Source organism: Lathyrus oleraceus, chromosome 1 (assembly GCF_024323335.1).
Source record: "Lathyrus oleraceus cultivar Zhongwan6 chromosome 1, CAAS_Psat_ZW6_1.0, whole genome shotgun sequence".
Lineage (NCBI taxonomy): Eukaryota > Viridiplantae > Streptophyta > Magnoliopsida > Fabales > Fabaceae > Lathyrus > Lathyrus oleraceus.
In genome coordinates this window covers 435,382,822-435,409,150 of record NC_066579.1, presented here as the reverse complement: position 1 = coordinate 435,409,150, position 26,329 = coordinate 435,382,822, and the positions used below count along the sequence as shown (strand labels likewise).

Sequence of the window (26,329 nt, the reverse complement as noted above, 5' to 3'; positions counted from 1 at the left end):
GTTTATTAAAGTGTGCAATTTTAAACGAAGATCACATTTTTTTTCAATTTATTAGTCCAATGTTGAACCATATTACCTTTTTTTCTAACGGTTGTTTAAGAGCTTCTTTGTGAATGTTTTCTGTTTTTCAACTTTGTATGTTTTCACCATTGTGAGTGTTTCTATTGCTTTTTCATGAATACACATTACGATGGTGAAGATCATCCTAAGATATATCCATCTCACCTTGTCAAGCTCTTGAACAAAGAATTTACTTTTCATGTTAAATATCAACCACTATATAACCAATCATCTATGGTAAGGCTTACTAATGATTTGGAAGTCATCAAAATTATCAAAGATTACATCATTCCAAAATGAGGTATAAATATTCAACTTGATCATTATCCCTTTTTCAAAATCAAATCATGTTATTATATTGTGTTACTAATGTTTAACATTTAGATCAATACCATAGAGCACACTCCTAATCTAGGCAACAATTCTCCAACTAATGAATTAATTGAACTAGAATCATCCACACATATCGGTGATAACTTAACCCCTCTTTCAAAGGCTTATCCCATTGTAAGATAAACCAACACTTTAAGTAAAATCTTTTTACTTAAGAATGTCAAAATCATAAAACATCTTCTCACTAGCTACATTATCATTGTTTAACATGAAATTCTAACAACACTTGGATACTTCTCAGTCTTAGAGCACCGAAGCAAGCTCGACCAATACACCTACTAAGAGGTTGTCTGGTGAAAATGGGTTAGAGGAACAAAGTTCATCTGATTTGTTGTCACCCAAGTTATCTTCCGTCAAGAGTGCAAAACACATTAAGAAGAAGTAACTAATACGTCATGCAAATTGATCAAGTTTATCAACAAAATACTCTTTTTTTTTTATGGAACATCATTTTTTTGTGTAATAATTTATCCCATACATGAATGTTTGTTTTGATAAATCTTGAACCAGAACCATTACTAAGTACTAGTGTCAAGAAATATGTTTAATTCGTTAAGCTAAACTAGCTCATGATTTTAAATTGCGGTTGCGGTCGCGGATGCGGTTGCGTGTGTTACGATTGCAGCCATTGCGGTTGTTGCGATGCGTATTGCGGCTATTGCGGCATGAATTTTTATTGAAAGATATTTAAAATATATCATTGAAAAACTCTTGATTTTAATCTTTTACATTACAAATGAGATGTAAATTGAGGTTTTGGGTTCTCAAATTTTGAATTAGGATGAAAACATGTGAAGAAACATTGGTGAAGTTGTTCGATGCGAATTCTAATGAGGTTGAATGCGTGATTTCAAATCACACCGCAATTGCAGTCTGATACGGATGCGAAGACTACCGCATCAGCAATATTACGGTCGCAATTGCGGTTGCGGACTGCAATTTAAAACCATGGTTTAGCTATTAATATTTTGATTCTAAATTAGAATGATGGTTTTGCATCATTGTTCAAGTTCATGGTATGAAGGTAGTTTTTCCTTCCTATGTTGCTATTAAACATTATGGATACGGATTTGAGCATCCTATTATTAAATCTGGTCAAATCCATATTATAAAAATGTTATTAAAATACTTTTAAACAAATCCAAATTTTGGAAATGTTATTAATATAATTTTAACAAATTAATCTATTTTTGGACACCCATATCCAAAATCAAAATCAAATTAATCTATTTTTTTAAAGAAAAAAAATCTTACATCTAATTTTTTAATTCCTAAATTTTTTTTTTCTTAAAAACACTTCTATTTTTATTTTATTTTTGAAAAGAAAATCTTTTTTTCTGAAATAATTTTTTTTGTGTGTATTTTAATTTTGATTTTATTTTTTAAAAAAACAATTCTTTTCAAGAATTTTTTATTTTCAGAATAAGAAAATAGTATATATATATATATATATATATATATATATATATATATATATATATATACTATTTTTTTATTCTGAAAATAAAAAATTCTTGAAAAGAATTGTTTTTTTAAAAAATAAAATCAAAATTAATTATAAAATACGGATATAACCGATTAGTAACTGGTTTAATTGGTTTTAATAACCAATTCCAATCCATGATCATTCCTATGTGCTGCTACAAATGTTCACAACAAAATGTTAGTTGTCTTAAAAATTCTTTGCTACACAAGTTGTGAATTGACACCAACACCACTTCATGGTGAGTATCTTGCGTATTATACTATTGATTAAGAAATTAATAAGTGTATTAATTTTTGTCAATGTAGTCATATCAAAAAATCTCATAATATCGATTTTGAAGACTGCGTTGTATTATAGGGTTTGATTTGAGCTCAATTAAATAAAAAGTATTTGAAGATTTAAAATTTATTTGTTTGTAAAAAAGTAAAAGTAAGATAAATTTAATAGAATATAAAATAATATGAGACATGCATGTCATGGATAAGAGTTTGATTTTGAATTTTTTGCTATCATAAATTGATATCTAACAACTAAATTTTATTCCTAATGATTACCAATTTTTTAGGTTATTTATTCCTAATTATTTAGTAAATAGATCTTTTGGATATTAAACTGATTCTTATCACTATTAGTCAATTATAGATAAATTCAAATATTTAATTATCTAAGAACGATTCTTCAACCATTAGATTAAAATAATAAATAAATTATCATATGTAAATTCAAGTATCTACTTTAAAACTACTACACTTGCAATAAATTATAATAGTAAATAATAAATATTTCAAATTAATTCATTATTCTTCAACCAAATCCTACCATGTCTCAAACTCACTTTTACACATCTTCTCACTCTTTAACGTACTTCTTTTTTCTTTTCAAAATTTAAAATTTAAATTATTATTTTATTATTATTATTATTATTATTATTATTATTATTATTATTATTATTATTATTATTATTATTATTATTATTATTATTATTATTATTATTATTATTATTATTATTATGAATTCCCCCTTTTCATTCTAAACGTAATGTCATTGGAAATGTGACAACTTTATGCTTCATCATCTTCATCAAACTCATCCATTAGATTTTGTATGCTTACTAACTATGTTTTCCCTCGCAAAGTTTCAGTTTTTTCTCATTCAACACTATCTATGCTTCATTTTAAGGTATGCTCTTCAACCTGATGTTGTTTTGTATGCTCATTATGAGTTGCTTTTTCGATTTGTTTAGTTATTTTTTAGCGTTTCAACATCCATCAACACGGTTCCAAGCTTCTCAAGGCATGTTCTTCCCCATTCTACGTTTCGATGTGCTGGTTTGATTTTTTTTTCTTATGTTTTGACTGATTTCATTATGATGATTTTCCGCTTTTCAATGTGATTCTGATTGTATGTCTTAAATGTTTTACTGTGTTGCTTTTGTGTGTTGAACTATAATTTTTTTTAACGAATCTCTGTGTTCTTTTTAAAGTTTCGGTGGTTGTTACTTCAATGAAAGTTTGTGTAACCAGACATATGTTCTTCATAATTTATGTGTTGAAACAGTTTTGGTTTAAATGTATTAATATTTTGGACGCATTTCTGCATTTCATTGTGTTCATTTTGGACGTGTTTAATGTTTTGGATGTGTTTAATGGTTTGAATGTTGTTTCACTGTGTTGCTTTTGGGTCTTTAACATGAAATATTCAATAGCTTTGTTCTTTTTCTCTGGGTTTATAAATAAATTGGGCCGTTTCTAAATTTAAATAATTTATGACCCGTTTGTTTTACCTTTATAAATATAGATTTTTTTTTCAATATTGAATTTTATAAAACTATTTTTCAAAATATTAAAAGTTTTTTTTATATTAATTTTTTTAATTTGAAGAATAATTTTGACATCATATAATATAAACATACATTATTGAAGATCAAAACATAGTCGAAATTGTAAAAAAAATATATCTGAAAAATGATTTTTATGAAAAGATATTTAAATAGGTTCAAAATTAAATAATTTTTTTTAAATTTTGATATCCAAAAAAGATTTTAATAAAATGATTAAATATCTAAAATAAAATTTTAATAATAATTATTCAAACCAAATTTTTATTTGAAGTTTTATGTAAAATTTATTTGTAAATTGTTTTTACACAAAATTATGTAATACTATAAAACTCATTTTTAAAAAAATTCAAAACAAACAAGCCCTTATTGTGAGATAGTAACGTGATTTTGAGGTTTTTAAATATTTGTAATGTTTGCTTTGGTCAATTTATGTTAAAATTTGACCTATTAAAGTATTTTTTTTCTATAGATGTCAATATAGCAAATACTGAAAATCTAAATAGAAATAAAAATTACAATTTAACGGAAGAAAGATGATCACCCAAATTTCTCTTATAAGAACAACAACCCTTAAGAACCAACGGAATAATCTGTATTCCAACACCTATAACCCAAGGTGGTGAGATCACCCAAATTTCTCTTATAGGAACAACAATCCTCAGCAAGCTATAAGACCATTGAGTTTTCAAAAAGCTATGCCAACCGAGTCTAAGAAATCCAACTTAGAAATTTTGATGGAAAACTTTGTGATGACGCAAACTCGTCAAAATAATGAATATAGAAATCAAAACCTCCTCACCAATGAGGCACTTAGGCAGTTGACCACTAAGATTGACAATATCGTCACCCATAATAAAATGATGGAGACTCAAATCTCCCAAGTTGCTCAGCAACAAGCTTCTACCTCTTTTCTTTTTGGGTCATTTTCGGGGCAACCCAAGCAAAATCCCAAGGGAAATCTGAATGTTGTGATAACTTGTAGTGGTAAGAAAGTGGGTAGTTCTAGTGGGAGAGAGAAAAATAGGTTTAAGAGAGTGTGTCAACACCGCTTGAAAAGGAGGTTGAGAAGAAAGCACCCAATGTTGCTCCTCCTTCATACAAGCCTATTATCCTTTTTCCACAAAGGCTTGTAAAAGCCAAAATGGAGGCCCAATTCAAAATGTTCATGGAACTCCTTAAAAAAATCAAACTCAATATGCCTTTTACCGAGGCATTGACTCAAATGCCCTCTTACGCTAAGTTCTTAAAACATATTTTTCCAATAAAAGGAAGTTAGAGGACCATGAAACTGTGTTTATGACTCTTGATAGTAGTGTTCTGATTCAGAATATGGTGATCCCTAAGCTTAAAGTTCCAGGGAGTTTCTCTATCCCTTGTCAAATAGGAACCATGGACTTTGAAAGAGCACTTTGTGATATAGGAGCTAGCGTTAGCTTGATGCCTTTGTATTTGTGTAAGACGTTATACATGGGTGAGATGAAACCGACAAATATGTCTTTGCAACTTACAAATAGATCAGTTAAGTACCCCAAATGGGTGTTAGAGGATGTTCCGGTGAGAGTCAGAGAGTACTATATGTCGGTAGACTTTGTCATAATGGACACCGACGAGGATTGCCAAATCTCGATAATCTTAGGTAGGCCCTTCTTAGCTACAAAAGGGGTCATCATCGATGTCAAGAGAGGGAAGTTGACTTTTAAGATAGAATAAGAGAAGATTGAGTTTATACTAGCAAAACTTTTGAAAAATCCTTCATTGAGGGATTCTTGTTGTTTAGTGGAGTTTATCACCGGTTGCGTTCAAGAGAGCGCATCAAAGCCCCCTCCGATCAATAAGTTGGAAGAATGCTTACTTAATAAAGCCAAAGTTGAGAAAGATAACATTGAAGCTAAGGTTTATAAAGAAGTCTATGACAAGAGTCTAATTCCCACTAACCGAGGCTTTGAAGTTCCTGTTTTGAAAGGCGATGAATCCAAAAACCAAAAACCTCGACTAGGGTTGAAGAAGAGTAAGTCTAAGGAGAAAGAAGGAGTGAAAGAGAATGTTCATGAAAAATTGGACCAAAAATATGAGCCTCCGCATAGGAGGAAGAAAACGAAAGAGGGATGTATAACATGGATGACTAGAGTTAGTTGGTGTCATACCCCAAAATTTGTCCTACTTTTTTTTTTATTTTTTTACCTGGCTTATGGCTTTATTCATCTACATGCGTTTAGGAAGCATTCATATCATTCATCATGCATATGTAGGTTTCATTCATTTCATATCATACATTGTATATTTCATCATTCCATCTTTATTTGTAAAAATTAGGTCAAAGGCTCTTTAATGATGATGTTTTGCTTAAATTATAAAGTACTTTGAATTTGGAAAATGGAAAGTAAAGTTGTGATTGACTTTTGGTCAACATGGTCGAAACTGTTGACCAGATGTTTGACCGCTATCCTAGACACTCCTACACATATGCATCCCCCCTCTTTAAGTCATTACATTGTGTACAAAAAGAACTTACCATGCACATGGCATATCATGATTTACAAAAAGATAGAATTCCAACTTGCATCCAAAACGTGGTTTTGAATTGCTTCGTCTATTTGAATTAGAATGTTTAAATTAAACCATCAAGCATGCGTTTCGTATTTTTACATAACTTCTATTGTAGGCCATTCAACCTAACTTGCATTTTCTATTTTTCGATACATTTTCAATTTCTAAGTGATTCACTAAGTCACTTTTCACTTCATGGGTAAATTCCCTAAGCAATCATTGAAATTCATTTCCATGCATACACTTTGAGCCATAATTCCCTTTTTATTCATGGTCTTTCAATCCATATACATAAGGTTAAAAGGTCACTAAAAATTGTCTTTACATTTACATGACTTCACTTTACATCACTTCATGTCATTACAAGCATAATATACAGTTTCCCTACATAAAAAATAGAAATAATTTCAAACTCTTTTATAGTTTTCATTCATACTCCATTCTTGACTATGCTTGTTCATGCTTCATTACCATGTACCATGTTACAAAGAAAATAATAAAAATAAGTTAGAAATTATATTCAAGTGTACGATCGTAAGAATTGAATCAGAAGAATTAACAAGTGAACGTAAAGAATTGCTTACCATATTGAATTTGCGCCGCCATTGAAGAACCATTTGAGGGTCTCCGATCGGTAAGCCTCAAACTTTATTTATCACTCCATGAATGATTGTTGTTTGTGCCTTCTATGATTGTTTGCTTGTTTGAGTTATCTATGTATACTTGTTTATGTATTTGCCTTGCTTTTCATCTTGGGTGGATGATTACCGTGAGAATCCAAACATTTCCATGAACACAACCATATAAAATTCAGCATCTTACCAATACCAAACTTGACCTCTTTCATCACCAATTTCAACCTTCATCAATAACTCACCATAAACTGCAAGAATCGCCGCCAAGAATCACTAGCACAATCCTTGCTAATACCAAACCAAAACCCGATTGAAAAGTCATAACCATTAGAGGAATCACCAAGTAACAAAACGGGGCATGCTTTCAACTAAAATCCGAATAAACTTTTGGAACTGAGCCAAGTAATACCTTAAAGACTCATCATCACCGGTATGTTTTACAACCACCGCCCCAAAGGCACAAACACCTGCACATTCAAAAGTAGAGGTGACATTCCTAGAACGAACATGGCTTGATAATCTGGGGGGCAGGGAGGAGAAAAGTGGTTTTGAAAAGGCCATGATATAGAGCAAAGTAGCAACAAGAGTAATGAAACCTACAACCCTCAGAATTGCTTTTCTCATAAGCGATTTTTAAACCCGACAACGATCAGGTAAATCGTATATCTAAATTCAAATGCACTCTTCTTGAACATGACGGTACTACGATTGTTTATGCAAGTTTCTTCGAGAAATGTGAGGAGAGGATTGGAGTTTTCTAAAGTGTTTAATTATGTATAAGAGATAATGATGACGATGATGGTTACGAATTTGCCGTTGCATTTACATGAGACTTGACAGGGTGTGATGTTAGACATAGAGTTTATGTGTTCAACTTTGTTACAATGAAAACTCAATAAGTTCTTCTCCCGCTCGTTTTCTCTGTTTCTTCGGTTGCAAATTAGTTGTTGTGTTAATTCGTTGTTATTGATGATTTATGCTTTGTTTTTCCTTGCGAATTGATGTTTCGTAACTTGCACCCCAAGTGCTCGGTTAATTGCCTCAACTAAGGTATGCTTTTTATTTGACTTATTTCGGTTCCATTTCGGGTTCTTTTTACTCTGTTTTGGATCTTGGTGATTCCTCTAATGGTTATGACTTTTCAATCAGGTTTTGGTTTGGTATTGGCAAGGATTGTGGTAGTGATTCTTGGTGACGTTTCATGTGGTTTATGGTGATTTATTGATGAAGGTTGAAATTGGTGATGAAAGAGGTCAAGTTTGGTATTGGTAAGATGATGAATTTTCTATGGTTTGTTTTCATGGCAAGGTTTTGATTCTCATGATAACCGTCCACTCAAGATGATAAGCAAGACAAATAAATAAACAAGCATACAAAGATAACTCAAACAAGCAAGCAAGCATAGAAGACACAGGCAAGCAAGCATTCATGGAGTGATAAATAAAGTTTGAGGCTTACCAATTGGAGACCCTCCGATGGTTCTTCAATGGCGGCATAAATTCAATACGGTTAGGTATTTTTTGCATTCATTTGCTAATTCTTCCGATTCAATTCCTCCTCATCTCTTATTCATCCCTTTTTTTTCTTGTTGTTGTTGATTCTTTTTCCACTTTTCAATGCTTGAATCATGAAAAATTATGATGTGAAGTGTGGTGAAGGTTTATGCTCAAGTTAATTGAAGTTTCAATGAAAAACTTTAACAACCATGGATTTCAGCTCTAGTGATGGAAGGTTGGAGAATGGATAATTAAGAGTGAAAAGTTAAGATAAAATGAAGAATGAGTGGAATCAAAAAGTGAAGAAGAGTCCCCTTAATGGGTGAATGATGAATGCTTATATAGAAGTAGGTGAGGGATGATTAGAGGTTGAGAATTGGTTAGAAGTTATTTGGGGGTTGTTTTAGGCATTTTGGGCAATTGCCCAAAGTGTTTAGAAGTTAGTTAGTGGAAGTTTAAGGTAGTTAGGATGGTTAAAGCATGGACGTGTGTGACTTTACATGTATGTGCATATGCTTAATTTTTTATGAATGTTTTGAATGAATTTACATGGCATCACTTGAATACATGTTTGGGCATTTACATGGTATGGATGAATGACTTATGGATGCATTTAAGATGATGTTCATGGATGAAATTATGTATTACATGAGTGTTGTATTTTTTTAATACACATGACTTATGGGGTTTTACTTGTTGTATAGAAGTGAAATGGGAATGATGCGTAGTATAGAATTTGTATTTATGGTATATGCATAACATGTCGATTTTTTATAACTTAGCATTGAATTTTACTTGTTTTTTGAATGATTTTACATATGATGTGAATGTATGCGCATGTGCTAAATTTTAGAAGTGAATGATATGAATTAAAGATGACTTCTCATGTGTATTTGTAAATTCCCATGATGCTGAATTTTGTTATGTAAGTGCTGAATTTTTAGAAGTGAATGCAATTTTAACTTGTTTTTATTATTTTCTTTGCAACATGATAAATGATAATGGAGCATGAACAAGCATGATCCAGAATGGAGTATGAATTAATACTATTGAAGATATTGAAATTATTTTAATTCTTTTTTGTATAGAAACTATGTAATATGCTTGTAATGACATGAAGTGATGTAAAATGAAGTCATTTTAAAGGTAAAGACAATTTTTAGTGACCTTTGAACCATATGTATATGGATTGAAAGACCATGAATAAAAAGGGAATCATGACTCAAAGTGTATGTATGGAAATGAATTCCAATGATTGTTTAGGGAATTTATCCATGAAGTGAAAAGTGACTTAGTGAATCACTTATAAATTGAAAATGTATCGAAAAATAAAAAATGCAAGTTAGGTTGAATGACTTACAATACAGGTTATGTAAAAAATGAGAAATGCACGCTTGATGGTTTAATCTAAACATTCCAGTTCAAATACATGAAGCAATTCAAAACCATGTTTTGGTTGCAAGTTCGAATTATATCTTTTTGTAAATCACGATATGCACATGGTACGTTTTTTTTGTACATGATGTAATGACTTAAAGAGGAAGGATTAATATGTTTAGGAGTATCTAGGATAGCGGTTAAACTTCTGGTCAATAGTGTCGACCCTGTTGACCAAAAGTCAACCACTTATTTACTTTCCATTTTTCAAATTCAAAGTACTTCCTGATTTAAGCAAAACATCATCATTAAAGAAGCACCTTCTTGAGATTGAGGGTGTATGAAGTTGAGCTAAACGAACTTAAATAAAGTGTTACATGGGAGGCAACCCACACTTTTCACACTAATCTATTTTCTCGTTGCTTTATTTCTTTCAGTTAATAAAAATCTCACAAAGACGAAGAGAAACAGGTGATGAATGTTGGAAAAAGTAGAGAAAAATCAATCAAGGAATCGTGCCCAGAAAGATCCAACTAGAACACAAAACACAAAAATTCCCCCTCTATAGATTTAAGCCTATCTTCCAGCACACGGTATTTGTCATCAAACTTATCAGTTGGTGGCTCTTCATCATTCACCACTAGATTTTCCCCATGATTGATTTGGAATGAAGAAAGCAAATATAGGGTCCTCTTTGTCATGTGGTGAGCCTTGCATATTTGTGGCAGCAGGGTTTTTCTGTACGATAGGGTTCTCAACCGGGATTCATATAGGCTGAGGTATAGCATTACCCTTAAGACGAGGAGTGTAACTAGGTGGAATTTCGTACACGAGAGTAGTTACCACTAGTGGCGGGATGGAGGCAGAAACAATGTATGGAATAACATTTCTAAGAGCGGCTTGATGAAGTTCTTCCTCCCTTCTTGTCATAGCATGCATGGCCTCTAGAAGATGGTCTACCTTTCCCTTCAAAAGATTCATATATTCTCTCAAGATAGCCTGGTTATGCTCTAACTGATCCATGATCCTTTGATAGTTAGCTCGGGTATCTTACTGGTGTCGGGGAATTAGTTTGGAATGATCAATTTTTCTGGAGTTGAAAAATATGAAATGAGTTTTTTGTATGATAATGCCTGTTGGTGCATGGATGCATGTTGATGGAAAACCCCTTTTTTATATTTTTTTATATATTTTTCATGCAAAGGTATTCAATGTAATGTTATGCATTTTTTGGTTTATTGAGCAATAAAGTTTCACACGGTCTGAGTACATATTTCTCATAATGGAATGCTTCTAACTACTTTATACACATTGGATCTCACAAGGGGTGGCTCTAGGGCTTTAAAGGTTCCTAGAGTCATGGATCCTATATGAGAATATTTCCTTCAATAGAAAATTACTTTCTAGACAACAATACCCTCAAGAGGATCTACTCTAGATGAGGTTTTCATGGCAACCAAATGAGACAAGTATGTCCAGAAGGCCAACATTACGTAACCATCAACTCTAAGGTTTTATACACGGTTCCCGGAGTCATGGATCCTTCTTGGAAATATTGCAATAGATAATAAATTACTTATTACATAACAATACCTCCAAGATAATATATTATGAGTGAGGCATTCATGCCAACCAAGCGAGACAAGTATGTCTAGAAGGACAACACTATGCAACCATCAAATCCTAATAGCCACGGGTTTAGGGTTATACAAGGTTCCTAGAGTCACAGACCCTACCTGAAAATATTGTGACCAATAGTAAATTACTTGCTAGACAACAATACCCTAAGATGACCTACTCTAGGTGAGGTTTTCATGCCAACCAAACGAGACATGTACATTAAGAAGGTCAGCAATACGCAAACATCAATCCTAATCTTAGGTTTTTCCTCGAACTCAGGTATAGAGTATTTCTCATAATGTGTATAAGAAGCCGGAGTTTTCGGATCACAGCATATAAGAACCATATAGTAGATAAATAGACAGCAAAGATAACACATAAGAGATCAAAGATTGAAAAAAAGTAGAAAACAAATAAACAATGCTAACATTCATCACAAAGTTGACTAAACTAGGCTTGACTCTCTAGAATCCCCAGCAGAGTCGCCAGCTGTCGCGATGCAAAAAAATACCCAAGCGCACGAATGATTAAAATACAACAGAGTATCCATCGAAGTTTATTTTAGAAAGGGAAAATGTTGATAAAACCTAAAAGAACAAAAATATGGTCATCGTAACCAAATTCAAGTTCAGGAGACGGTTATGTCCAGGGAATGTATTAGCACCCCACACGTCTGTTTTATTCAACGGGAACCGTTTAGTCAACATTGTGAATAAGTGTGTTACCTTACATTATTTGATTTCTTCTAATTATTGTGGGATATTTATATAAAATAAAAAATACTAAAAATAAGTTTTTTATTAGGGTGCTTTACGAGACGTTGAATCTCAGTAATATGTATCCCTATATGCGATAAGTAACTTAAAGCTACATAGTTCTTGGTAGAAAATGATTGTTTGTAGGTTGATTTTAGTGAATGATGTTTAGATCGTATTATAGCGGTTAAACGTTGCTTGTATGCTCGCGCATGGGAGGCTTAAGTGTTTGTTTGTATTGCGTTAAAATGGATAAAACATCATTTATTTGTGAAGAAGCTTGATTTTTTTATTGCACTTGAGCAAAAATAAATTTGATTGGTTGAGTCGGTTTTGGGGTGGATGACGAGTATTCGAACATAAAGCTAATTATGGCCAACATCCAAATACTCGTAGACTAGGATGGATATTACATCCAACTAATCCTTTTTCGTCCAAGTTATTTATGAAATTTGTGAAGCAAATCAAGTCATGATTCCTTATAATATGAAAAGAATTTGAACAACAAGCTAATTATGGCCACCATCCAAATACTCAAGGACTATGATGGATATTACGTCCAACTAATCCTTTTCCGTCCACTAAAGAATGAACTAGGTTCGGTTAGTTATTGTATTTTGAATGAAAGACGGGTACTCGAACAACGAGTTAATTACGATCAATATCCAAATACTAGGGGACTAGGATAGATATTACATCCAACTAATACTTTTGCATCCAGTTTGATTTGAGAAAAATATTGATTTAAGTGTGAAAAGTATTTTCGGTTTAAGTTGGGAAAATGAATTGATGTTGATCAAGTGTGAAAGTTATATAATTTGTTTTTTTATTGATTTTTTTTTAATTTGATTGTGAATATATTATGATTTTTATTGATTTCTTTTATAAGTTTTAGAGAAAATAAAATGAAATAGAATCAAAAACAATAATGTAAAATTAAAAAGCATTCAGGGGTGCATGCTGAAAAATGGGGTATAATCAACAAATATAACAAACGGGCTGAAGGCCCAACTCAAATAATAATAAAAACAAAATAAGGAAACAGGAGGGTGCATCGCGTGGCCCATCAGAGGGAGTCCCAGTCCCTTTTCTTCACACCATCTTAGGGGTGAGAAGGAAAAGGCGTGGTAACAAGTAAAAAGGCTAAGTCCAAAGTTACAAGCCCAAAGTCCAGGGTCAACAAAAGGAATGTTGACTCATGCTGGTGAACTTGATTGACATACTGTCATACCCCAATTTTGTCCGGGTAAGGAAAAATCTTCAACCAGCATTCACTATCCAATGCTATAAGACATATATCTTATCTTAAGACATAAGCTTTATCTTAAGGTTTCTCAGTCCTTTGGTGACATCAAGTCTTCAAGGACACCTTCATCTGTTAAAGATTCCTTAAGAAAATATCTGCTGCGTTTGTCTTACTGAAGCATGGGATGGTATGTGCATTTTTGGCTAGCAAAGCCCATTTTGGTTTACCCGTGAGATCTCTTTATTTCAAAGGCCCATTCGCATAAACGTGTCCGTAATTTAAAATGTGGTTTGAATCTTTTTACATTACTAATTCAAAGTCCATTTGATTATTGGTAAGGTATTAAGAGCCATGGATATTTTTATGATCACTCATCATTAAAGCCATTTGCACGTCTCAAATACATCTGCCAAATCTCTAAATCATTCATAAAAATCCTTAAACTAAACTTGTATCTTTTCTAAGTGAGTATGTTGGTTTAAGATTAAGATATCACATGCACGGGTATTTAATTGGTTTTTAGGATCAAAGTTTGAAAGTGCAACATTTTTGTGACCTGTTTTATCTTAGGAATTTTTGGCACATTTTATTTTTGATAATATTAATGTGTTAAAATCAATCAAATTAAAAGTCCATTAAATTGCATTGTTGAGCCCAATCCATTTTCAATTTAAATTATAGTAAATTTTCTTTTGATTAATACTATTAAAGTGTTAAGGCAAGGTTTAGAATTTATTTTTTAAAAAGACTAATTGCACAAGTGATATTCCAAATCATATTTCAATTAAGTTCAAATGTTACAAGTTACTCTAATAGAGCTTAAATTAAAATTATAAAAAGATCTTGCTGATAATCCCAAAAAAGTAGTTACATAGTTCTCCAAAAAAAAGGAAGTTTCAAATTAAATTTACATATTAAAAAAAACTCCAAATAATCCAAATTTAAACAAAAATCCAAAGGAGCATTTGATTAATTTACAGGTTACAAAAATAATCTAAAACTCTGAAAATAATTGAATGGAGTTTAATGGTTTGAAGTAGTCTTCAGAGACTTTCTCCAAAGCCAATGGTCCCTTCGTGTAGTGTCCCAACTCAAAAAGCCAGCGCCCCTTTTCAATCAATTAAACATCACTTCACCTGCAAATGCAAAACCAAATTCAAAGTTAAAAAAAACTGCTTATCAAAATAAGCACTTAAAACAAACTGGAAAATAAACCATAAAATAAACAGATTATTTAGTTACACAGTAAACCAAGGAGAACACTCAAGAACACTTTGCAATATCCACATCAACAACCTTAAATCCATAAGGTAATTATCCCACAAAATCTGGAAAAAGGATAACTTAACAAGTTATCTCAGAACCCAACATTCATCACATATATAACAACAACAAATTAACAGTAAAAGGAACGTTTTCGATAAAAATCCAGAAGAAATTTTCAAAGTTTTTTTCTCTGTTAACTCCAAAGAGACAACACAGTGAGAGATTTTCTCAAAAAAAAAAACCTAGAACACAACAGCAAACACACAGAGCAAAATTTCTAAGGAAAATCCTAGAAAGTTAACAGCAACAACCGAGCAATTCTTTTTCAGAACCCAGAATATACAGTAACAATATATTTCGAAAAAAAACCTAAAGCTCATTTTTTTCATCAACCGCTCAAACTTATCACCAGAGTTTGAGCAAGGTTGAGCTATAAGTTGAATCTAAAGCAAAGGAGGAGTAGGAGGCAGCTCTAAAGGAATCAGAAGATAATTACATTACCTTCGAGTTTGTCGCCGGAACCACGCCATAATCTCTCCGTGTAGGTAGTCTTGAGTTTCTTCTTTCCCTTTTAATTTCGTCTTGATATAGAGCTCTTCTCGTTGATCCTTTTTCATTTGGTAATTTCTTGAGACTCCGTAGATCTTGGGTTTAATTTCGTTTTGTGCGAATTGGGTTTTCTGTTTTAGCGTTTCCGATTTGGGTTTGTGGTTGGGATTTTGTTGTTTTTGTGGCCGGATCCGCAACCGCGAGCGTGAATAAAGGGGAGTTGGTATTTGAGATTTAGGTTTTGAGTGGTGGTTCGCCGGAGAAGAAGGTGGCGCCGCCGCCGTTGGCCGGCAACCACCATCTTCTCCGGTAGGTTGAAGTCAGAGGTGTTTAGAAGTTTGCAAAGCTTATGTTTGCTCTGATAGGAAGAGAGAGAGTTGTTTTTTGACAAATGAAGCGCTTAAGCGCTTTTTTGCTGGCTTTAGGCGAAAAGGGCTCCCTCATTGGGAGAAACTTGTTTTCCAGCGGTGGGCCTCCAATCCAGGCCCAATTGAGCTTTTATTTATTTTAGAACCCCATTTTCGGATGGGTGACCCCTGTTCATTTTATTTTATTTTTATTTTATTTTATTATTATTTGTTGTATATTTCGATTGGTTGGTTCTTTTTAGGCCCATACTGATTTTTTTTAGAATGTTAATTAGAAAATATTTTAGAATTTAATTTGATTTCTTTTTTTAGGAATAATTGTAGATTAATTATAATTATAAGGTGATTTGGAATTATTTTAGATTTTTTTATTTAATTTAGAATAATTTTAGATTTTAATCTTTGAAAATATTTTATAATTTAATTAGATCTTTTTTTAGAAATAATTGTAGATTAATTAGAATTATAAGTTGATTTAGAATTATTTTAGAATCTTTAATTTAATTTAGAATGATTTTAGATTTTAATCTTTGAAAATATTTTAGAATTTAATTAGATCTTTTTTTAGAAATAATTGTAGATTAATTAGAATTATAAGTTGATTTAGAATTATTTTAGAATTTTTAATTTGATTTAGAATGATTTTAGATTTTAATCTTTGAGAATATTTTAGAATTTAATTAGATCTTTTTTAGAAATAATTGTAGATTAATTAGAATTATAATTTGATTTAGAATTAGAATTTTTAATTTAATTTAGAATGATTTTAAAATTTAATCTTTGTTAATATTTTAGAATTTAATTAGTTTTCCTTTTTTAGAAATTATTGTAGATTAATTAGAATTATAAGTCGATTTAGAATTACTTTAGAATTTTTAATTTAATTTAGAGTTATTTTAGATTTTAATCTTTGAAAATATTTTAGAATTTAATTAGATCTTTTTTTAAAAATAATTATAGATTAATTAGAATTATAAGTTGATTTAGAATTATTTTAGAATTTTAATTTAGAATGATTTTAGAATTTAATCTTTATTAATATTTTAAAATTAATATTTTGGATAATAGTTTAGAATTGAGATTTTTCATGGTTTAATATTGTTTTGAGTTTTAATTTAATGATACTTTTATAAATTGTTTAAACTTTAGTTATTTGTTTTAGATTTAATATTTTATTGCAATTCTCTTGATTATTCCATGTTGATTTCAATTAACACCTAACATTTAACGATTAACTCTAATTTTTAATTACCGCAATTAACATCTAACTCTTTTAAATTTCGCTTCTAACATTTATTTTTTATACTTACTTTATATCATTGGACATCCTTCATCTCATCTTAAAATGAACCTAAAAATGACAAAGACTTAAAAAATACAAAAAAGATTAAAATTCCCATGCCATCAATTCAAACCAATTTTTTTTTAAAAAAAAACAAATAAAACCTCTTGATTCAAAGTCAAGCCCATTTTTCAAAACACCTATGTAAGTCGATCGCTTGTAAAAGCATCGCCATCAACCTCACGTGGCTTACTCTTGGACTTTCTTACAATGAGACCTACTCGGTTTTAATTAATCGATTAAAGGGACCATTCACTAAATAAATTCAATTCATTTACAAGAATGCAATTTTTAAAACCTCGATCCGACATCGAAAGTTAAATTAAAATACTTAATCACATCTAAACGACACTCCATTTGAAAATGAAAAGGGGGATGGTTTTGAGTTTTCAACTCCTCTCCTCGATTATTTGAATACGAGTTTTTTTACTCGGTTAGTCAAATGGTCGTCATTTCTAATCCATTTAAGCAAAAACAAATCAAATTTTATAACAAGAAACTAAAAGGGAGATAACTTTGAGTCTTCAATTTTTCTCCACGACTATTTGTATACAAGTTCTCTTACTTGGTTATTCAAATAATTGTCGTTCCTCTACAAACTTCTAAACCTGATTAAATCAAATTATTTTCATAATAAGCTAAATGAAAAAGGAGATGACTTTGAGTCTTCAACTTCTCTCCTCAATTGTTTGAATACGAGTTCTCTTACTCGGTCAGTCAAACAATTGTCATTTTTTATAAACATACAACTTAATCAAATCATTTTAATAACAAACTGTACGAAAAGGGAGATGGTCTTGAGTTTTCAATTCCTCTTCTCAAATGCTTGGATATGAGTTGTTTTACTCAGTCATTCAAGCACTTGTCGTTCATTCTAAAAATACATCGACCATACATAAACTTATTTTTATAATCACTTAGATGAAAGAGAAAGTGGTCTAGAGTTTTCTATTCCTTTTCCCGATTATTAGGATACGAGTTGTCTTACTCGATTATCCGAGTATTCGTCATCCATTTAAAACACCTTAATTATTATCAAATCCTTTCTATAATTGAAGATGAAAAAGAAAGTGGTCTAGAGTCTTCTATTCCCTTTCCCGACTGTTAGGATACGAGTTGTCTTACTCGACTATCCGAGTAATCGTCATCCGACCAAAAACATATCGACCAATCAAAACATCCGACATATTAATCCAATTTGTCACCCCCGTGTGACTGAAACTCTTTTCAGAAAGAACACTGTTAATCCTTTCTAATGCGCACAACAAACTAAATGCTTAAGCCTCCGCCGAGAGTAGACAAGCCAACGTTTAGCCTTTAGGATGCGATCTAAACAGTCGTTCATTAAAAGACACCAACCAACCGTAGTTCCCCGAACTACGAATGCTCTGATTTCCTTATTATACCATAAGGATACGTAGGCAGGAGATTGTTGTATCTTCGCGAGCACACTAATAAAAACCTCCCCTTTTCCTTTCTGAGGTTCTCGTCCATTTCTATTTTAAATATTTATAACCCAAAGATAACAAACAAACATAAATTAACACACGAAACGCACATTAGAACTAAAAGGTTCCCGTTGAGTACAACGGACGTAAGGGGTGTTAATACCTTCCCCTTACATAATCCACTCCCGAACCTGAATATGGCTGCGACGACCATTATTCTGTTTCCTAAAGGTTTTATCGATATTTTCCTATCCCTTCATTGGGATAAATAAAGTTCGGTGGCGACTCTGTTCGAACATAAATATTTTCCGCGACCATCGCAAGGAATCGTATTTTTCGAGATGCGACAGATGGCGACTAGCTCCAAGCAAGAGAGAGTGAAGCCTAATTTAGTTCTATTGATGTATTGTGTGTTAATTTTGTTTATCTATTTATTATTTATTCTGTTACTATTATATTGTCATAATTATTGTGATTTATTGATTATCTCTTATTTGGGGTTCTATGGTTGGTGATACTTTGTGAGATAGACTCTCCACCCGAGTTTGTGAAAAACCATAAGATTAAGTTGGTGGTTGCGTAGTGGGCGCCCACAAGGAGTCTTCCTTGTTGGGAAGAAACGAAGACCCCGCCTAGAGGAGATTCTCTTGAAATATTATTGCCCGACGAGTTTTCGTCACGACGATAGTATTCTCAAGTTGGATCAATGACTCTAGGGACCTTTTAACCCATTATATCATGTGGTTATGTAGTATTTACCTGAAAAGTCTCAGACTTATTAGGTTAATACGAAAGCCCCAATCAGATGAGATCCCTTGGGCGTATTACTACCTTACAGTGGTATTCCCAACCTCGATCTATGACTCTGAGAACCTTATTAGAACATTGGACGCGAGAGTTGTGTAGTATGGACCCGCTAGAAGTTTTCCTCTTTAGGACCATACGAAGGCCTCACCCAGATGAAACTTTGTTTGGGGATGTTCTTTGCAGATGAGTTTTCATCATGACAATAACTTTTCTAGATATTGATTGATGATTTTGGGAACTTGTTACCTTTAGCATTCTACCAAAAGGGTTTTGTTTAGTAACCAAGAGTACCCACTCGCATGACCTATATATCAACCTACATGTGACACGCATAATATCATTCATAGCATAGCATTCATATTATTTTATTTCCAAGGAATCTGAGTATCATGAGTTGCAGGAATTCAAGAAACATGGAATCAAGCAAAAGAAACATTTACTCCTTCAAGTTCAAGGATCCCGATCTGAAGAATTTACGTAACTTGGTCTCTCAGATGCACCCTGTATACAGAATCAACTTTGGAAAGAATTATGGCAATTTACTCAGCATCCTCAATCAACAAGTGGACCATACAACCTTGATCACTTTAGCCCAATTTTATGACTTACCTTTAAGATGCTTCACATTCCAAGACTTCCAGCTAGCACCAACGTTGGAAGAATTTGAGCGTCTTGTTAGGATTCCTATGAAGGACAAGCCACTATTTGAAGGGACAGATGAATCTTTTCCCCTCGAGGTCATTGCCAGTGCGCTTCACATGGATGAAAAGGAAGCAAAAGACAATTTAGAAACCAAAGGAAATACCAAAGGGTTTTCACTAAGTTTTCTTTTGGAAAGAGCTCATACCCCGTTGAAGGCAGAAAGTTGGGATTCTTGTTATTCTGCTATTGCATTGGCTATCTATGGCATCGTCCTGTTCCCTAATATGGATGGTTTCGTAGACATGACTGCCATTTGTGTTTTCCTTACTAGGAACCCAGTACCCACTTTGTTAGCCGATGTCTATTATCAAATAAGTCATAGGTATACTAAGAAGAAGGGATTGATTGCTTGTTGTGCTCCTTTATTGTATCAGTGGTTTCTAGAACATCTTCTGAAGATAGGTGCTTGGGTTGAACAGACAGATATTAGTTGGCCTCAGAGATTGGGATCACTCCGATCTGAAGATCTCTCTTGGTACTCCAAAGAATATATCAACGCAGACATCATATTCAGTTGTGGAGATTTACCAAATATACCGCTCATTGGAACTCAAGGATGTGTGAATGCTAATCCAGTTCTATCACTCAGACAACTCGGTTACCCAATGGAAGGCCTTCCAGAGGCAAATTCTCTAGAAGCTTTCTTGTTACTTGACTTTGGGGCTGAGAATCCTAGCTTATTCCAGCGAAACAAAGAAGCTTGGAAAAATGTCAATCGAAAAGGAAAAGCTGAGTTAGGGAGAGCAAATGGGATTACAAAAGAACCATATTTTCAGTGGGTAAAGGAAAGGGTGCAGATAATTAAAATTCCATTCGTCATTCGGACACCTATACCTCTTCCTGAACCTAAGCTCACCCATGTCCCTATTGAAGAAATGGAGGAACTCAAGACCACCATGGCAAAGCTAGAAAAAGAGAATGAAGAGCTGCAGACAAAACTCCAACAAACCATCAATGAGAAAAATAATATGAAGTGGGAGCTTGAGAGAAAAGAAGCGCAACTTCAAGCCCGCGTGGAAAAGTTCAACAAGGAGGAGCATAAGAGAAAGAAGATCAAAGTGGGATTAGAACCGGCTGATCATTGTTTGGATACTCTTAAGGGTCAACTACGACAAGCTCAAAAAGAATGTCAAGACAATGAGCGTTGGTGGCATCTAGCCACAAAGGAGAACAAGACAATAAGGGATACACTTGGGGCTCAGATAAAGGAACTCACCAATTCTGTTCGTCATGCAAAAGCTGAAGTAGATCAGGAGCGCCGACTCAAGAAAATAGCCACTGAAGCTTCTAGGGTGTCACCCATGGTATGGGAGGAGAAGTGTCGAGAAGTAAGAGATGCCAGGGAGTCTGTAAGCTATTGGAAGAACCAGCTAGAGTCATTACGCCAGGACAACTCCATATGGTTGAAAGAACGAGACTATGTGATTGAAGATTATGAATCCTTTAAGAAAACCATAAGCTTCTTACAAGGAGATAGGGATAAGTTTCGTGCAAAACTCGATGGGCTAGTAGGATTCTGTAATTGGGAAACTAAAGAGTTGTCATGGAGGTTGAAAGACGCAGTCGAAGAGTTGAAAGAAGATAGCACTCCACCAGCCATAATCAATTTCGTTCTGCTCTGCAAAGGGTTGTTGAAGAGATTCAATGAGGAACTAGAAGAGCTTCAGGCCAGAAAGTCAGTTGTTTAATTTGCTCATGTCTTATATTTTTGTTCCGTTAAACAAATGTACTTTTGAACTATGACTTTTTGGACCTCTATGTTATATATGGGAATGAATGACGTTTAAAAATTACTCCGTTATTGATATTATAAGTTTTTTTTTGTTTCTTCGAATTACTAACAACTAATGAAACTCGAATGACTCCCTGGAAGTAAAATATGCATAACATTTGCATCTTCATTATGCATCACACTTCATGAAAATCAAAAAAACTTACCCAACCTTTTTACCCTTTATCCAGCCACACTGACTAATCGACATCGGTACGAGACGCGAAGCAAATACAAGATGACATTAGAACAAGTTGAGGCCAACCAGGTTACCATGAGGACAGACATCAATTTCGATCCAGGAGAAGATGGATCAGCTGTTGGAGACAATGCTTGCAATCGCTCAGAGAGAGAGGAGCGAGGAGGAAGAAGCTAGGGCAAAAAGGAATTATGGCACGCCAGGTCCGAATCCCCAAGACGAAAGTTACGTCCCCACCAAGAAGAGATTGGTTCAGATACCAGTAGGAGGCAAAGGAGATGGAGACCGTGCAGAACCTTCTGATACGTCTACTCATCATGGATCCGAAATTGGAGATGACCAATATGATGCATTCTATATGCCTGATCAACCAAAGCCTAAGATACTTTCAGATCCCGCTGCAGATAGGCCCCGTGCCCTGGAAAAGAAAATCAAAGCCATAGAAGGAAACAACATCTTCGGTGCTTCTGCCATGAACATGCGTTTGGTATCGAATTTAGTCATCTCGGCTAAATTTAAAACCCCTGATTTCGAGAAATACAAAGGACAGACTTGTCCAAGAAGTCACTTGGTGATGTACTTCAGGAAAATGGCTGCTCATACCGAAAATGACAAACTACTCGTACACTGTTTCCAAGACAGTTTAAGTGGGGCATCTCTGAGATGGTATATGAGTTTAGAACAGGGCCGAATTCAAAGTTGGGAGGATTTGGTTGACGCATTTCTCCGTCAGTACAAATACAACTTAGATATGGCACCCGACCGAATGCAGTTGCAAGGGATGGCTATGAAGGAGAGTGAGTCATTCAAAGAATACGCCCGACGGTGGAGAGAGTTGGCTGCTCAGGTAGAGCCACCATTGTCTGAGAAGGAAATGACCGGTATATTCGTAGACACCTTGAAGGACCCATTCTTTGATCGATTAGTGAGAAGTGCCGCATCTGACTTTGCACATCTCGTCACGATTGGAGACCGCATAGAGAAAGGGTTAAAGGATGGAAAAATTCCTGGAGCAGTGACAACATCTAGCGCACCAAAGAAATATTCTGGAGGCTTCCCAAAGAAAAGAGAAGGTGAACAAACGCCATATCCAAGAACTATAAAGGGAAGCAACAAGCTTCATATGGTCAAGTCGCCGCCGTGGTACCTATACCCTATCAACAGCCAATGCAACAACAACAAATGTATCAACCACAACATCAACAACATCATCATCAGCAAAACACTGCACCACCAAGACAGTTTAAGCCAAGACCTCCAAGAAGACAACTTGACCCTCTACCAGTACCTTATAGTCAGATATTCCCATATTTGCAGAATGAGGGCCTTCTAACATTGAAGGAATTAAAACCAGCTATTTTTCCGTATCCACCTGGATACGACGCTAATGCCCATTGTGAATTTCACATGGGAGCACCTGGTCATACTTTGGAAAACTGTTTCGCATTTCAGAATCGAGTACAAGACTTGATTGAAGCCAAGGCCGTTTCTTTCACTCCAAGACGCCCAAACGTGAATACCAACCATATACCGACGCATAAGGATGCTTCCGTCAATGCCATTGAGGAGAGTGATGAGGGCAAACTGATCCGTAAGGTTGAAGAGATTCAAACCCCTATCACCATGATAGGAGCACAATTGCTGAAGAGTGGTCTGATCCTGGAAAAGCTGGTTAAGGAAGAGAATAATGAAGAGTTGAGGAGTTTTATACAACAAATGTTGGATCGAGGGGAGTTACAGATAACTTACCGTGTCAAGAGCAAGCGTCAGGAAGAGATAGCCGTGGTAGATATCCCCTATGATGAGGTCAAAGTAGAAATACCTATAAGCTCGTTGGTGATAGAGTTCCCAGCACCATTCGAATATAAAGATGAGAAGGCAGTCACATGGATATACCAGCCCAGAGCTTTTAAGCAGGGGCAGGAAGATAAACCTTTAATGATTAACGAACCAAATGTCACTTCAATTGTGGGGCCAGCAGGAATGACGCGCAACGGCCGAGTGTTCGCACCAAGAACTGTTGATACGTCTGAGAGAGCTAAAGGGAAGGAGGCTGCTATCCAGACCCCCATTCCTAATCAGGGGATGCAAGACATGCACCTGTCTCCTAAAGCTGGTGTCACTCGTGAGGAGGCTGAGAAGTTTTTGAAAATAATCAAGAAAAGCGATTACAAGGTGGTGGACCAGCTAAACCAAACACCTTCCAAAATTTCCATGTTATCTTTCTTACTTAACTCCGAAGCACACGGGAATTCACTGTTGAAGGTATTGAGCGCCGCTCATATCACCAAGGACATAACAATAGAACAGTTTGACGATGTGATAACTTGTGTGACTACTGGAAATTTCTTGGGTTTTAATGATGATGAACTACCGATTGAAGGAAAGAACCATAACAAGCCTCTCCACATATCCTTGAAGTTCATGGATACTATACTGTCAAGGGTGTTGGTAGACACAGGTTCCTCTTTGAGCGTCATGCCAAAGACGACCTTGATAAAACTGCCAGTGGAAGGGATAAGCATGAAGCCCAGCACCCTAATCATAAAATCATTTGATGGCTCAAGGCGAGCAGTGATAGGAGAGGTTGACTTACCAACCAAGATAGGTCCAACAATTTTTAATATTACATTCCAGGTCATGGATATACATCCTGGTTACAGTTGCTTACTCGGGAGACCCTGGATTCACTCCGCAGGTGCTGTCACCTCCACTCTGCATCAAAAACTAAAATTCATCACAAATGATAAGATGATTGTGGTTGGAGGAGAAGAAGATATCTTGGCCAGTCACTTAACATCTTTTCGGTATATCGAGGTGGATGGCGAAATCACTAAGACACCATTCCAATCCCTGGAAGTGGTAAACATGATGGCCGTTCAACAGACCTTGGATGTCCCGAAATCCGGACCATTCATGGCCTCATGGCAAGGAGCTAAAGCCGTTATGGAAAGTGAAGATGCACAAGACTGGGGCAAAGTGGTGGAATTGAAAGAGAAACGAGACAAGTTTGGCTTGGGGTATGACCCATCATCACACAAAGTTGGTAACCAATCTGAAAAAGAGAAGATTCCTTCTGTGGAGAAAACATTCACCAGCGATGGCTACATCTTTGGCAAGTAGGTGGCAATGATCAGTGAAGAAGACCGCAAGGAGGGGGAGTCCAGCTGGATGCGTCAAGCTGCACCTAATGAAGAACTAACAAACTAGAAGGCTGTGGAAGTTCCCCAAATATTTCAAAAGTAATTTTATCATTTTTAGACAAAACCCTGTGCTCTGCCCAAGGCACAGTGGCATGTTGTAGGGCCTCCTTTATCTTTTTCAAGAGTTTTTATCATTAACGAAATGACGTTTTGCATTCAAATTTTTGTTCCTTTCTTTCGTTTTGATCTATTTACGAAAATGGCAATTAATTTTTTATGCACGCACTTTCTAAATAAACTGCATAAATCATAACATGCAGAAACACCACCGAGACTATTGATAACGACACTGCTATGGTCCAATATGACTTTGATTGTCCAATCTACCAAGCTGAAGACGAAGTGGAGGAAGATTGCGAACTCCCTGAAGAGTTGGTCAGATTACTCAGACAAGAAGAAAAGGTCATTCAATCACACCAGGAAGACGTTGAAGTTATCAATCTGGGAACAGAAGAAGATAATAGAGAAGTAAAGGTAGGCGCAACACTTCAAGATACAGTGAAGACAAGACTGATAGAGCTACTCCACGAATATGACGACGTGTTTGCTTGGTCATACCAAGACATGCCCGGATTAGACACTGACATCGTAACCCACAAGCTTCCCCTTAAAGAAGAATGCCCTGCTGTCAAACAAAAGCTAAGAAGAACTCGACCAGATATGGCTCTCAAGATCAGAGAAGAGGTGAGAAAGCAGTTTGACGATGGTTTCCTGGAAAGTCGCTAAATACCCACAATGGGTTGCCAACATTGTACCAGTGCCGAAGAAAGATGGAAAAGTCCGCATGTGCGTGGACTACTGAGACTTAAACAGAGCCAGTCCCAAAGATGATTTCCTATTACCTCACATCGATGTACTGGTGGATAACATAACTTAACTCTCCGTGTTTTCATTCATGGATGGTTTCTCAGGATACAATCAAATTAAAATGGATCCCGAAGACATGGAGAAGACCACATTCATCACTTCTTGGGGCACCTTTTGTTACAAAGTAATGTCGTTTGGTTTAAAAAACGTTTTGTACGAATTGGGTTTTCTGTTTTAGGGTTTCTGATTTGGGTTTGTGGTTGGGATTTTGTTGTTTTTGTGGCCGGATCCGCAACCGCGAGCGTGAATAAAGGGGAGTTGGTATTTGAGATTTAGGTTTTGAGTGGTGGTTCGCCGGAGAAGAAGGTGGCGCCGCCGCCGTTGGCCGGCAACCGCCATCTTCTCCGGTAGG

The 26,329-nt window shown here is 34.7% G+C and overlaps 1 protein-coding gene and 1 long non-coding RNA gene across 2 annotated transcripts; one reads left to right on the top strand and one right to left on the bottom strand.

Moving 5' to 3' along the window:
- Window positions 1-14,279: 14,279 nt before the first annotated feature.
- Window positions 14,280-15,721, bottom strand: LOC127080579 (uncharacterized). Its single transcript, XR_007788028.1, has 2 exons — window positions 15,223-15,721; window positions 14,280-14,591 (listed from the first exon to the last, which is right to left on the bottom strand). It is a non-coding gene; the product is annotated as an uncharacterized LOC127080579 (long non-coding RNA).
- A 3,927-nt stretch (window positions 15,722-19,648) lies between these two features.
- LOC127114945 (uncharacterized) lies at window positions 19,649-21,625 on the top strand. The gene is made up of 2 exons (XM_051046691.1): window positions 19,649-20,728; window positions 20,843-21,625. Exons 1-2 carry the CDS (start codon window positions 19,649-19,651, stop codon window positions 21,623-21,625), a joined length of 1,863 nt encoding a protein of 620 aa, XP_050902648.1.
- Window positions 21,626-26,329: the final 4,704 nt, after the last annotated feature.